Source organism: Nelumbo lutea, chromosome 2 (genome assembly GCF_056320005.1).
Source record: "Nelumbo lutea isolate HS-2025 chromosome 2, American lotus-T2T, whole genome shotgun sequence".
NCBI lineage: Eukaryota > Viridiplantae > Streptophyta > Magnoliopsida > Proteales > Nelumbonaceae > Nelumbo > Nelumbo lutea.
In genome coordinates, this window is record NC_142685.1 from 22,555,021 (window position 1) to 22,568,898 (window position 13,878).

Genomic DNA, 13,878 nt, shown 5'->3' on the forward strand with positions numbered 1-13,878 from the left:
ATGCTCAGCCCCATGGGCCATGGTACAATAACCCGATGTGGATTTTCTATCATCTATACTACATGCCCAATCAACATCTGCATAGGCCTCTAACTTCATATGACCATGCTTAGCAAAGAGCAAAGAGTATAATCTTCTCAAGAGTTCCTTTAAGATGAAATAACACCCATTCTACAGAAGCCACATGTATCTTACAAGGCATGCATAAATTGACTAATCACACTCACAGCATAAGAAATGTCTGAAACACTCCCCTATTAGTCAAGAGCTCTCCATCATTAACTGAGAGCCTATGAATCACATCAATAGGAGTGGAGACAGGTTTGGCACCAAGCTTCCCAGTCTCAAAGAGAAGATCCAACACATACTTTTGCTAGGAGATGAAAACCCCTCCATTAGATCTGCCAACCTCAATAACCAAGAAATACCGCAACTCCCCAAATCTTTAATCTCAAACTTAGAGTTACGAAAGCATTTGAGATTATGAATTTCTTGTGTACCACTACATGTAACAACAATGTCATCCACATATACAATGGGGAAGATGACCTGAGAAGCTTTCCTCTTCAGAAACAAAGTATGGTCAAACTAAGTTTGTGCATAACCAAGTTGAATAAGAGTTAGTACGAAATCTATCAAACAAAGCACAAGGGGAAAGTCCATAAAGATATTTCTTCAATTTACATACCTTACCTTGCATCGCCTTACCATACATTCCAATATACACCTCTTCAGTCAAATCACCATTCAAGAAGGAATTCTTGACATCAAATTGACGAAGGGGCCAGTTATAGCTCACTGCTAAAAACAAAACACTCACAGATGTACACTCACAGATGTCATCTTAGCCACCAGAGAGGAAGTCTCTATATAATCAATCCCATACACCTAAGTATAGCCTTTGGAAACAAGGTGGGTTTTATACCTCTCAGTCCAAACATCAGCATGATACTTTATAGTGTAAACTCACTTACAACCAATAGGCTCCTTCCTAGCAAGTAAATCTACAATGTCCCAAGTATTGTTCTTATGAAGTGCTTCCATCTTAGTCCTCATAGCATCCCTCCATTCTAGCTTAGACAAGGCTACTAGTACATTCTTAAGAACATGTTGGGCTGAAATGGAAGCTAGGAAGGAGTAGTAGGAATGGGATAACAAACTGTAAGAGGTGCATTTGGAAATACAGTGAGCCAGTACATTTCCTTTTACCTTTTCTTATTGCAATGGGTAGGTCAAGATTTGGGAATGAAGGCATTGGTGATGGTTGTATAGGACCTATCCTCTCTTCAGTTTCTAGAAGAGTTAGAGACTCACCCGGAGATGGGGGAACAAGCTATGCATGTCTTAGCCTTTGTTGTTGGTACCATCTTTGAAGAATAGGAGGTATAGTGAACAGAGGACTAGGAGGAGGTGGAGGAGCAGGGATGGGGGAGCTAGGAGACTCAACTAAAGGGGCCGAAGGAGTTGATGAAGAGCTAACACAAATTTTAATGGAAGTTGGTAAGGGTAGGGGAGAAACAACAAATCAATATAGGGCCCCCTCAAAAGGATGGCTATAAAAGGGAACAAGCTCTGCAAAAGTGACATCCATGGAAACAAATCAGATGCCACTACTAGGATCAAATGCATTTCCTGGCTTTGGGTTCAAACTTATGTTTTTGGGAACTAGGAACTTGAACATAACAAGTGCATCCAAAAGCATGCAAGGGAATGGAGAAAACATCATGGTCTGGAGAAAGGACACTGAAGGGAGAATTAAACCTTAAAACCCTGGAAGGCATATGATTAATAAGATAAGTAAGTATCATCACTATGCCAGCCCAAAATCTTATAGGCACATGGGAAGCAAAAAAGAATACTTCTAGCAATTCCCACATTGTGTCAATTCTTTCTCTCTACTACTCCATTTTGCTCGAAGTGTAAGCACAAGAGCTTTGGTGAACAACTCCAAACTTTTCGAAGTAAGATGTGAGATCCTTCTCAAAATATTCCTTAGCATTGTCCGATTGGAACATTTTGATTCAGGTGTTAAACTGGATAAGCACAAATTCATGAAATTGTTGAACAAGCTTGGGTACTTCAACATGAAAATGCATAAGGTAAAGCCAAGTATAGCGGGAAAAAACATCAATGAACAAAATAAAATATTTATAGCCTCCCATGCAAGTTAAATGTTAAAGCCCCCATACATTAGAGTGAACAATGTTAAATGGGAAAGTGAATATTTTATTACTTGCAAGATAAAAGTTTCTACAATGCTTTGAAAACTCATAGGACTCAAAATGTAGATTCGATAAACTAACTCCTTTAAACAATGTTGGAAACAAAAGCTTTAATGAAGAAAAAGAAAGATGACCCAAACGATAATGACATAATATGACACGACTAACTCTAACACTATAAATCCAAAAGCTGTACTTAGCTCTGCTCAGGCATGTCTAATAGATATATCCCATTCACCTCATAGTCGCTCCCAATCACCTACTAAGATTTCATGTCCTAAAAAACATAATAAGAGGGGAAAAAGATTACACTACAGTTCAGAGATTTAGTCAAATTACAAAAGGAAAGTAGATTAGTATTAAGTTTTGGCACATGAATACAAAAGTCAAAGTAAGGGAGTCTAAGGTTCTGATGTCTCCCTTTCTTGAGATGGAGGCAAGAGAGCCATAAGCAAGGGATATTTTGTCGCGGCCAAGTAAAAGTTGGTAAGTAGTGAATAAAATGGAAACACTAGTTATATGGTCAAAAGCACCAAAATTTGTTATCCAGGGAATCCTACAATTACCTGAGGTAAAAGCATGGTTCGTAGTAGCACGAAATCTATGTGAGCATGGGTAGAAGTGGAGCCATTACTCGGTGAAGCAGAAGCTAAAGAGGTAGATTCTAAATGACTGATAAAAGGCAATGTTTTAAAAACCAACCCGGAGGCCGACCCACTTTTGCCTCCGGGTCGTGGGTCACCGGTTTGACCATTTGGGTACAACAAGTCAGACTGTTCCATGTAACCACTATAGCGGGTCGTGTGTGTGTGTGCAAATATGTATGATAGTGTATAATTATGTTTTACATATTACATATTTATTATTTTATTTTTAATTTATCTTTTTTAATTTTTTATTTATAAAAATATTAAAATTTGTGATTTTAGGTAAAAAAAGGGGAGTTTTTGTGAAAATAGCAGGGCAAGGTGCCTAGATACATATCTCGAAAAGTTACCCAAAATAAGAAAAAATATCATCCCAATCAAACATCAGAGTGCAAAGTTATGGCCTTAGAATGTTTGCACATACATTAAGTGTGCAACCTACGACCCTGTAACTAGGTTGAATAGGTGAACGGTTGAACCGCCTGGTAGGGGTGCTCACAGTTTGGTTAACCGAACCAAATCGTGAGGTTATTTTTTGAACCGAACCTACCTGATTGGCTTTTTGAATATTCGAACCGAAACCGAACCGATGCAACCGGTTAACCGGTGGATCGATTAACCGCGGTTCAATTTTTTGGTTTTTCGGTTTTTTATGCATTCAAAATAAAAAAAAAAGAGAGAAAGGCTGTCGATCGATCTAGGATTTTTTCCCATTGGGGAAGAAGAAGAGAGATGAGAGAGAACTGAGATATGAGAAATTGAGAACTCGGAGGCTGTCAGTCAGAGCACGGAGGCCGTCGGTCAGAGACTTGGAGGCCATTGGTTAGTCTGGGGAAGAAGAAGAATAGAGAGATGAGAGACTGAGAACTGAGAGTGAGAGAGAAAGGGAAAGGCGTTTAATCTGAGAGAGAGAACTGAGAGATGAGAGATTGAGAAATCGAAGGTCGTCGCTCGTTAGTCGGAGCCCAGAGGTCGTTGATCGGAGACTCGGAGGCCGTCGGTCGGTTTGGGGAAGAAGAAGACTAGAGAGATGAGAGGTTGAGAACTGAGAGTAAGAGAGAAAGGAAAAGTCGTTTAGCCGTTTAAGTTAATTTGATTCAAAGAGAGGAAATCATGAAAAGCTATCGAACTGTCAGATTGCATGGGGATGCACGTCACGAGCGGATACGTGTCGCTCTAGATCTGCAAGTCTGCAACAGGAAATATAATATATAAATCATGAAAATTGAAAAGCTGAATCACCAAAAAGAGAAAACGACAAAAGACTGTACTTAAAAGTTAAAAGAGAAAATATAATATATAATATATTATACGACAGAGGACTGTACTTAAAAATAAAATATATAATATTATAATATATAATATATTATAATATATTAGAAATATATTATGGGGTACATCTTTTGTTCACCCCCATTGAACTGTCTCCAAATCAATTTCCAACCATAAAGACGACTTCAACATTGAGAAATACATTGCTAAGGGCTTTTCCTCATGTCTCAAATTATTCACATCACTCTTTAATTTATAAGCCCTAGCAACAGTCAACTTCTATGAGGTCTCTTTAACACTATCCCATACCTCATTAGTAGTGTCTACCCATAGGTAGTATTGACATATATGATGTTGCATAGAATTCACTAACCAGCTTACAACTGTGTAAGTTTCCTACATCCACTTCTCATTGGTAGGATCGTCTTAGGTTTTGCCTTACTCCCAATGATGTACCCCCATTTTCCTCTATTACAGACATGGCTTTTTATTGATTGAGACCATGCTTAGTTCCATCTAGCTTCACAATAGTCATTGCCCAGAGTCTCCGAAGACCCCCCTGGCTAAATCTGGAGTTTGTAGGATATTTTGTCTCAACTCCAGTTTGCTCTACTGATTAAATGGAAATGAACAAAAATAAAAATAAGATACTACTAATCAAAAAACACTAACCCGAAGCCAAACTTGCTTCTCTGTAGCCAAAAACTATGGTTTCACAATACCCAACAAAATGGGAGAAAGAGAGAACTTATAGCCACTCCTACCAATGACTTTGGAAGCTTCTCCAACCAAAGTCGATCTCCAAATAGGTCTCCTTTAAGCTCCAAGCACCAGCTTCAAGCTATCTCTGGACCCCTTAATCTACTTTCTACAATCATCTAGGGTTTTTGGGAAAAATCTCCAAGGAACCTGTCTTGGGCTTCAATTTGAATCTTAAATCTTCTCTAGGAATATCCCCAAACTGGGCAACACCAATTTTCTATTGATTAGTAACTTAATTCTCCATACACAGTGTATTTAAAAAGAGAAAAGCAGGAAGTAGGAGCCTACTCTAATGCCAAGAAAAAAATATAATCCGGCAATAATACTGATTTTAGATAAGAAAATAAATAAGAAAAAGAAGGAAGAAGATGTTCTGGAGAAAGAGAAAGAAAGAGGAAAAAAAGAGAGGAAAGGAGAGCTGAATTGTGTCTGTCCCTCTATCCCTGAATCAATTTATATATGCTGAATATTAAAAGGTGCAGAATTACATGGGTGCCCCTCGTTAGGTGGCTGACCAAAAGATTGTAAAGAAACATCAAGTATTATGGCCCATAAAGAAGGCCCACTACAGATGAAATAAAAACTACTGAATAGATAAACAAAACTAAGGCTCATTCAGCCCAACCTCTCTATAATTTCCAATCTTAACCAAGGATAGTGCAGTTAACACTTTGCACTAATTTTCATAGTTTCTGAAGTTAAGATTACCAAGTACAGATTATAACAAGCCTCATGTTACATTGCTTAATATTTTACCAGATGAGAACAAGAAAGTTTCTTTATACCGTTTATTCTATGTTATTTTCATTGAAACATAGTGTCTTATAATCATGTCATAGAAATCCAAGTAGATATATGATTAGCAGTTTGGTTCTTTATATAAGTACAAAAACAAAAGGAAAACAAATGCTTCATCTTTGATGGAGCACTCTTTATTTAACAATAATAGAAATGAATAGACAAGGCCATTGGATATCCAAAAGCCCTTTTAGAAATAGTAGCTGGGCAAAAGTTGAATAGCAGAGGACATAGTGGACACAATTCCCTATTGGAGGAAATTTTTGTGAAGATTTTAGTCAACATTCCCTTATTGTAAGTGAAAATTTAAAAATGCCAACTACCAAATTCTTATGCAAAGGAATGATAAATTAGAGAATCAAGTCCAATTAAAATGACTCAAATTGAATGACTGATATAAATATTAAGATTCAAAAATAGAATCTTAAGATATTTCTTTTTCAGCATAAGATTCATACATAAGATTGGAATTGAAACCCATGGGATTCAAGAATTGTGAATTTTAATGTAAACCATAAGATTTTGCCAACTAGGTCCAACATTGGGTGATGGCCAGGTCCAACATTGAGTAATGGCTTTAAGATATTGACAATATCATGTAGAACTTACATTGAAACCATTCCAGAAATCCTTCATATGAATGAGCATACCTCACAAGCTGCCTCCATGCTCAACCTGCGAAGATCAGAATCTGTTCCAGTGGCAGTTGAACCTCCTCTAGCAGCAGTTACCTTTTTCTTTACTATAGCACTTGATACAGGTGCTTTGGGAGTAACTCGAACATAACTAAAACCTAAGCCCCGACCAGATGGATCACCAACACCAGTAATTTCAAGGCGCTCAATATTTTCTCGATCCTGCAAACAAAGTAAATGATACATGAAGACTTGAATACAACTTAAACACTGACCTTGAAGAACCATCAGCAACTGCTTCAATCTATAATCTTCTATATATACCAAGTCATTGATATAACGAACAAGCCACAGGAAAATTTTGAAACAAGCACTGGTTATACCTCACCTCAATAACATGACAAATCAGGAATTGCTTTGTTCATTGCATCAGCTGATTATAATATTCTACGAAGACAACTGCAATGACACTACACCATTACCTGCTCTAATGGTAAATCCTGGGCTGACAAGTGTGAGAATACAGGTTCAAGTCTGAGAGTGACCACTTTATGCAAAAGAATGCAAAAATGCTAGGACTATATCCAGTCCACCCCTCCCAAGACCCCAGATAGCTGGGACCAACATTAGCTAATGACCTTTTTTATCACAACTATATGACAACCACCTTGATATCAAAGGCATTTTCTGTTCTGAAGCAAATTGTATATCTTCATTCTACAGCCCTCTGGAGCATAAAGGATGAATCTTTTTTTTTTTAATTTTTTATAAGAGTATAATTGTATTAAAAGAGGGAGGGCTTCCCTCAAGTGACTCAATTTAGTTGAATGAACCTTAAGCTGATCCCTATTATCTACTAGGTATAATGAAAAATGACTCAAAATATCTTTTGGAAGCAATTTACATTGCAGCAGAAATTCTTTCATATTGATGCTTGCTTATTTATCTGATTCTTTACTTTGTTTACCTGGCTCTATAAAATTAGTTTTATGGTCTCTTGTGAGGGTTTCTTGTATATTGTAGGTATGACAATGGTTTTTTGGAGTATGTTCATAGAATTGTATTGGTTAAGATTGCCTGGGTTGCTGCAAGGTGCCAACCAGCTGGTTGGTAAGGTCTCCTACTGGTTATAGCGGAGACTTGGGATCGAATCCCACCTGCACCTGGGTTGGGGGGGGTTATGGGTTGGGGATTGGCTACCCCCCATTGTGTAGCCCTTCAAAAGAAATAAAAAAAAAAAAAAGATTGCCCAGGTTGCCTTTATCAATTTACCTATCTCTTTGAAATTGACTTTCAGACATTCAGTGTGTTGGACTACTGTGCTAATCAAAGAAACCTAGTAATCAAGATATATCAGAATTCATTCAGGATTGCTCTTTTCTTTATAATAAAGATAAATTTGATTAAACAAAAAAAGAGGGCACAAAAAACATGATAAGAAATCACCCAAAACAAAAACAAACAATAACACCTCTCACTTACAAATCCTCCCCAATTCATCTCTCAGCATCCAAGAAAAGGCCATCTACAATAGGGGCAATACAGAACCTATACCAATAATCCAATGCACAACCAGCCTCAACCCTAATTCCTATTAAACCAACCACAACACATCAGTACAACACCAGCTCCAAAACATCAGACCTCATCCAAGTCATCATCAGTCTAAGAAAGTGAGTGATCGGCATCTCCACGATTTTTTTTTTCAACTCGACCTCCAATTCACTCCACGATTTTTTTTTTCTTTTCTTCTTTTCCTATAACAAAAATAAGGGTTCAGCCCCTATATTTTTTGAATTTTCTTTTCCTTCTTTTTATTCTTATGAATATGTTGATTTTCTATACTTTAACATGATCTCTATACTTTTCTTATGAAAATTATGAATAATTATTAAGGAAATATGATTATGGTACCTAGGGAACTGCCCTAGGATCTATGTTTTCTACATAAAAAAAATCCATCGTCTAGGCGATAAGGCGCCCTCCTATCGCCTAGCCTTGCCTTGGCGCCTTGAAAACTATGGGAGACATCTTATGCTTCACCCTCTCCTTCCACAAATTCTAAATGGTTCTACTACAACTTCACCCTCCTTACCACCACATTAGGTCAGCTACATGAATCCTGTTTTGCCATTTAACTCTTTAAAAGGCTTTGTTAAACTTTAAGTCCTCAAATAGTTTCTTAAATGTCCTTTTCGGTCCAACCCCTAGCTTATCCCAAACCATCCTAGGTTAAATGTGTTGGTTCAATTGGTTTAGTGTTTATGTTAGTCTTATTTATGTTTTAAGTTCTTGAGCTTATTATGGGCCTTAGTTATTGGGCCTAAACTTGTTTTATTCTTTTTATGTCTAGGTGTCCCATCACTAATCAGGGGCATTCTAGTCCTTTCTTGTAACATTACAGTTGAAAAACAGTCCGCTTGATGTATGGAACTGATTGAGATTAGATGCAAACCAGAAAATAAACAAACATGAGAGGAAGAAGAGAGAGAGAGCTGCGGCAATGAGGGTTAGAGAGTGAGAGGTTCGAACTTAACCTCCCTTTAACACTCTAAACATTTTATTAAGAAGTTAATCTTTGAAATATTACAGAGAGGCCCTTGAGTGGGCAAGAAAATAAAAAAAAACAGAACATTACAGAGTATGGGCCCAGAATAAGGCCCATTACAGAGGGAAACATAACATAACATGAAATGACAGTCTATGGGCCATTCGGCCCATCTCCTCTACAATTACATTGTGAATACTTATATAAGATTCTACGGCCAGCTGAAGAGACTAAGCCACCATTCTCAGATCTCCTTTTTTCTTCTTCTTCTTCTTCTTCGGCTACTATTCTCCAGCAAACATGGTATCAGAGCACTAATCGGTCTGACTGGATACAGCCGCCTCTTTTCTCCACTTCTCTATTCCTTCTTTTTTCTCTCTCCTATCTCGGCCACTGTGAAGAAACCCTAGGGCTGACTGTAGAACACAACAAGGTTTGTATCTAGGGTTTCTCTTGGTTGTAGGGCCTAAGGGGAGTTTGTTCCAGAAGCTGATGCCCTACTAGAAATCCTGCAGCAGGTAGTAGCCATTCAGCTGCTAAGAGAGATCTGTGTGGAACAGATCTAGGTGGAAGGACTGAGTTAGACAGTCCTAGTACAGATCGTAAGGGTGGTCACAGTCTAGGTTCGACCACCAGAGGTGCCAAAGAGGTATTGCCCTTGGCTACAGCTACGACAACAGAAGTCAAAGCCCAGCCCAGAAGTGTTCAATACAGTACAAGGGTGGATTGTTCTTGGTTTCAGAACTGTTACAGAGGTGCTTCAGACCTGTTACAGGGGGTTCTCAGACTTGTAACAACTTCGGTAAGTCTGAAATCGTGTTCTTTGTACTGAGATTTCAATTGTGACCACTGTAAGAGGAAGGAGATGTCTTCAATATCAGGAGAAGTGTCTTCTAAGGATAATAGAACTGGTGGGAGGTCTTCTAATTTGGAAAACCCAAATCTGCACAACTTGCAGATCACTAATGTATTGTTGGACGAATATAACTTCAGAGAATGGTCTGTTTCAGCCATGCTCTTCATTACTTCCCGGGAACATACGGGTTATTTAGATGGACAGAAGCAGGAACCTACAGAGGGTGGTGTGGAGTACGCAATATGGCATAAGGAAAATGCTACTGTTATGTCCTGGCTGCTTGCTTCGATGACTCCAAGAGTGGCCAGGAATGTTCAACACTTTCCCACTGCTGCTAAGATTTGGGAAAAAGTGTCTAAAGCTTATGGACAGAGAAAGAACAATGCAAGAATCTATAGGCTAAGCCAAGACATTGCTGCATTGAAACAAGGAGATATGACAGTTACAACTTATTTTGCAACCCTAGAAGGACTATGGGAAGAACTTGATCATCATCTTATTCTTGAATAAGATAGAGCCTTTAAGTTCTTGGCTGGCTTAGACCCAATGTATGAGAGCATAAGGTCTCAAATTTTGGGAAGGGATGAAATGCCAGATTTACACCATGTCTACCATCTAGCAAGGAATGAAGAGGTTAGGAGGAAAGAGATGCAAGTTGACACTCAAATACAGCCTGTTGAACATTCAGCCTTAATTTCTTCAAACCAAAAAGGGAGCAAGCATTTGGACAAGAGGCATCTTAAGTGTACTCATTGTGGAGGTGGAAGACATGTAAAAGATACTTGTTGGGTTCTTTATCCTCATCTGAAACCAGCTGTGTTAAGGAAAGACAAGAAGCCTTAGAGGAATCAAACAGCAAGTGGGAACTTTGTTACTAGTCACAGTGGTGAGAGCCCGAAGAACACATCTATAGTTACACTTCCTCCCATGGGACAGACTGCTAATTCCCACACATCCGGGTCCTTGGATTTCATTGCTAATGAGGTAGAGGTCCTTAGCTGGGCCTTAACCCGTCTAAGGACTAATTCCCTTGCTTCCACCTCTCTTGCCAGATTAGGTATTGTCTCTGCTTCTAGTAATGGAATTCAAGTTCCTTTTGATTTGGTCCATTCTGATGTTTGGGGCCCTTCACCTCTTGTTTCTGGAGATGGATTTCGTTACTTTATCAGCTTTATTGATCACTATTCACGATGCACATGGATCTACTTGTTAAAAGGACGTGATGAAGTGCCACGGATAACCATGGCATTTTGTAAAATGATTGAAAATCAATTCGACAAGAAGATTAAGCAATTCCGTTCAGACAATGCAGCTGAATATTTTGAAAGTTCCTTGAACCTGTTCATGGAGGATGCAAGAGTGCTACACCAATCATCTTGTGCTAGTACCCCTCAATAGAATGAGGTTGCTGAGCGTAAAAATAGACACTTATTGGAGACAACTCGAGCTTTACTATTTCAGCACAAGGTTCCCAAGCACTATTGGTCTCAAGAAGTCCTTATCGCATCATATCTGATAAATCAGATGCTATCTAAGGTGTTGGGTATGAAAACTCCTTTCTTTGTTCTTTGCCCTAATCTTCCAGACTTTCCTCTTCCACCTAGAGTCTTTGGCTATGTATGTTTTATTCATGTAAAGGATTCAAAGAAGACCAAGTTGGATCCTAGAGCTACGAAAGGAATCTTTCTAGGGTACTCTCCTACACAAAAGGGTTACAAGTGTTATGATCCAGTTACCAAGAAGAAATACATCACAAAGGATGTGGTATTTTTTGAATCTCAATCCTATTTTCATTCTTCCTAGAATCCTCTTCAGGGGAGACTAGTGGGATGGAAGAGGATTCTTCTTCTCCCTCTTTTTTGTGCCTCTTTCAACCTCGGGCCTTCCATCTTCTCCTCCTGATCCTCCTAGTTGTAGCACCCCAGGTGAATCTAGTGAGGCTCCCGTTGAACCTGTTATCACTCTTGATGCTGCGGATGTAACTGGGGACACTAATAGGCAACAAAAAGATATGAGAATCACCTACAACAGAAGAAAAAAAGACCCTCCAACTCATGGCAGAAACCAACCAGACTCCGATCAATTTGTCTCAACAACTCCAGGTAATCTTATCACTCATACTTCTGATTTGGATCTCCCTATTGCTCTTCGTAAGCCTACTCGTTCTTGTACTATCCGACACCCTATTGCTGAATATGTTTCTTATTCACGTTTATCTCCTCGTTATTATTCCTTTGTGTCTGCTCTCTCTTCCGTGCATGTCCCTACTAGGTACTCAGAGGTAGTGTCTGACCCAAGATGGAGAGAGGCTATGAATGAAGAAATGAAAGCCTAATGAAAGCCAGGACTTGGGAATTAGTGGATCTACCAGAAGGGAAGAGCATTGTGGGATGCAAGTGGGTGTTCACTGTGAAGCATAAGGAGGACAGGTCGATTGAAAGATACAAGGCCAGACTAGTGGCAAAAGGGTTTACTCAAAAGGAAGGGATTGACTACAAAGAGACTTTTGCTCCAGTTGCAAAGCTTAACACACTTCGGGTTCTATTGTCATTAGCTGCAAACTTCTCATGGGAGCTATATTAGTTGGACGTAAAGAACGCTTTCCTAAATGGCGATCTACATGAAGAGGTATTCATGAATCCTCCACTAGGTTATGGTTTTGATGGGAAAGTGTGTAGACTGAGGAAAGCATTATATGGTCTTAAGCAGTCCCCTCGAGCTTGGTTTGAGAAGCTCTGTGGGGCCATGAAGAAAGTGGAATACACTCAAAGTGGTGCAGATCATACTTTGTTCATAAGGAAACAGGATAGTAGACTTACGACACTCATCGTCTATGTGGATGATATGGTGATTACAAGAAATGATCTAGAAGAGATAAAACGATTGAAGGAGTTCTTGGCATCTGAGTTTGAGATCAAAGACTTGGGCCATTAGAGATACTTCCTTGGAATTGAAGTTGCTAGGTCACATGAGGGCATTTATATATGTCAACGGAAGTACGTCCTTGATCTTCTAGAGGAGACAGGTATGATGGGGAGTAGACCAGTAGATACTCCAATAGAACAGAATCATTGTCTACAGGAATCAGTTGGAGAGGACTACCTTGATAAAGAGAGATACCAAAACTGGTAGGGAAATTGATATATCTGTCTCTCACTCGACCAGATATTGCTTATGCCGTACATGTTGTCAGCCAATTCAAGCACTCTCCAAAGATTCCTCATATGAGAGCAGCGGAAAGGATTCTTAGGTATTTGAAGACTTGCCCAAGAAAAGGAATTTTGTTCATAAAACACAATAAAATTGAAATTGTAGCGTATACTGATGCAGATTGGGCTGGTTCTGTTGGAGACAGGAAGTCTACTTCTTGGTATTGCACGTTCGTTGGAGGGAATTTGGTTACATGGTGAAGTAAAAAGCAGAATGTGGTTGCTAGATCAAGTGCAGAGGCTGAATATCAAGTTATGGCTCATGGTGTTGCTGAACTGTTGTGGCTTAGGACCCTTCTTAGTGAGCTCGGGATAAGGGTCGAGTGTCCTCTCAGGCTGTATTGTGACAAGAAGGCTGCCATCAACATTGCAAATAACCCAATGCAACATGATAGTACGAAGCATATTGAGATTGATCGACACTTCGTTAGAGAAAGGATAGTCTCAGGGGAACTCTGCATTCCTTATACTCCTTCCGAGATGCAGATTGCAGATGTGCTAACAAAAGGACTAGCTTCAATGAAATTCTTAGACTTACTTGGCAAGCTAAACATGACTGACATCCATGCTTAGCTTGAAGGGGAGTGTTGGTTCAATTGGTTTAGTATTTATGTTAGTCTTATTTATGTTTTAAGTTCTCGAGCTTATTATGGGCCTTAGTTATTGGGCCTAAACTTGTTTTATTCTTTTTATGTCTAGGTGTCCCATCACTAATCAGGGACATTCTAGTCCTTTCATGTAACATTACATTGTGAATACTTATATAAGATTCTAGGACTAGCTGAAGTGACTAAGCCTCCATTCTCATATCTCCTTTTTTTTTCTTCTTCTTCTTCTTCTTCTTCTTCGGCTACTGTTCTCCAGCAAACAAAATGCACTTTAAACATTGTAATATTTTCAATAAAGCATATGCATTTAATTCCTGTTTA

The 13,878-nt window shown here is 38.9% G+C and overlaps 1 protein-coding gene across 16 annotated transcripts in view; it reads right to left on the minus strand.

The window, feature by feature from the left end:
• The window catches only part of LOC148869156 (transcription initiation factor TFIID subunit 1-like), a 197,337-nt gene that overhangs the window by 11,192 nt on the left and 172,267 nt on the right, over window positions 1-13,878 (minus strand). For all 16 annotated transcript variants that reach the window (XM_088973213.1, XM_088973212.1, XM_088973209.1 and 13 more), the window contains one exon: window positions 6,352-6,558. In XM_088973213.1, the coding sequence (XP_088829339.1) occupies window positions 6,352-6,558 (207 nt within the window). The remainder of the gene's footprint in view (window positions 1-6,351; window positions 6,559-13,878) is intronic.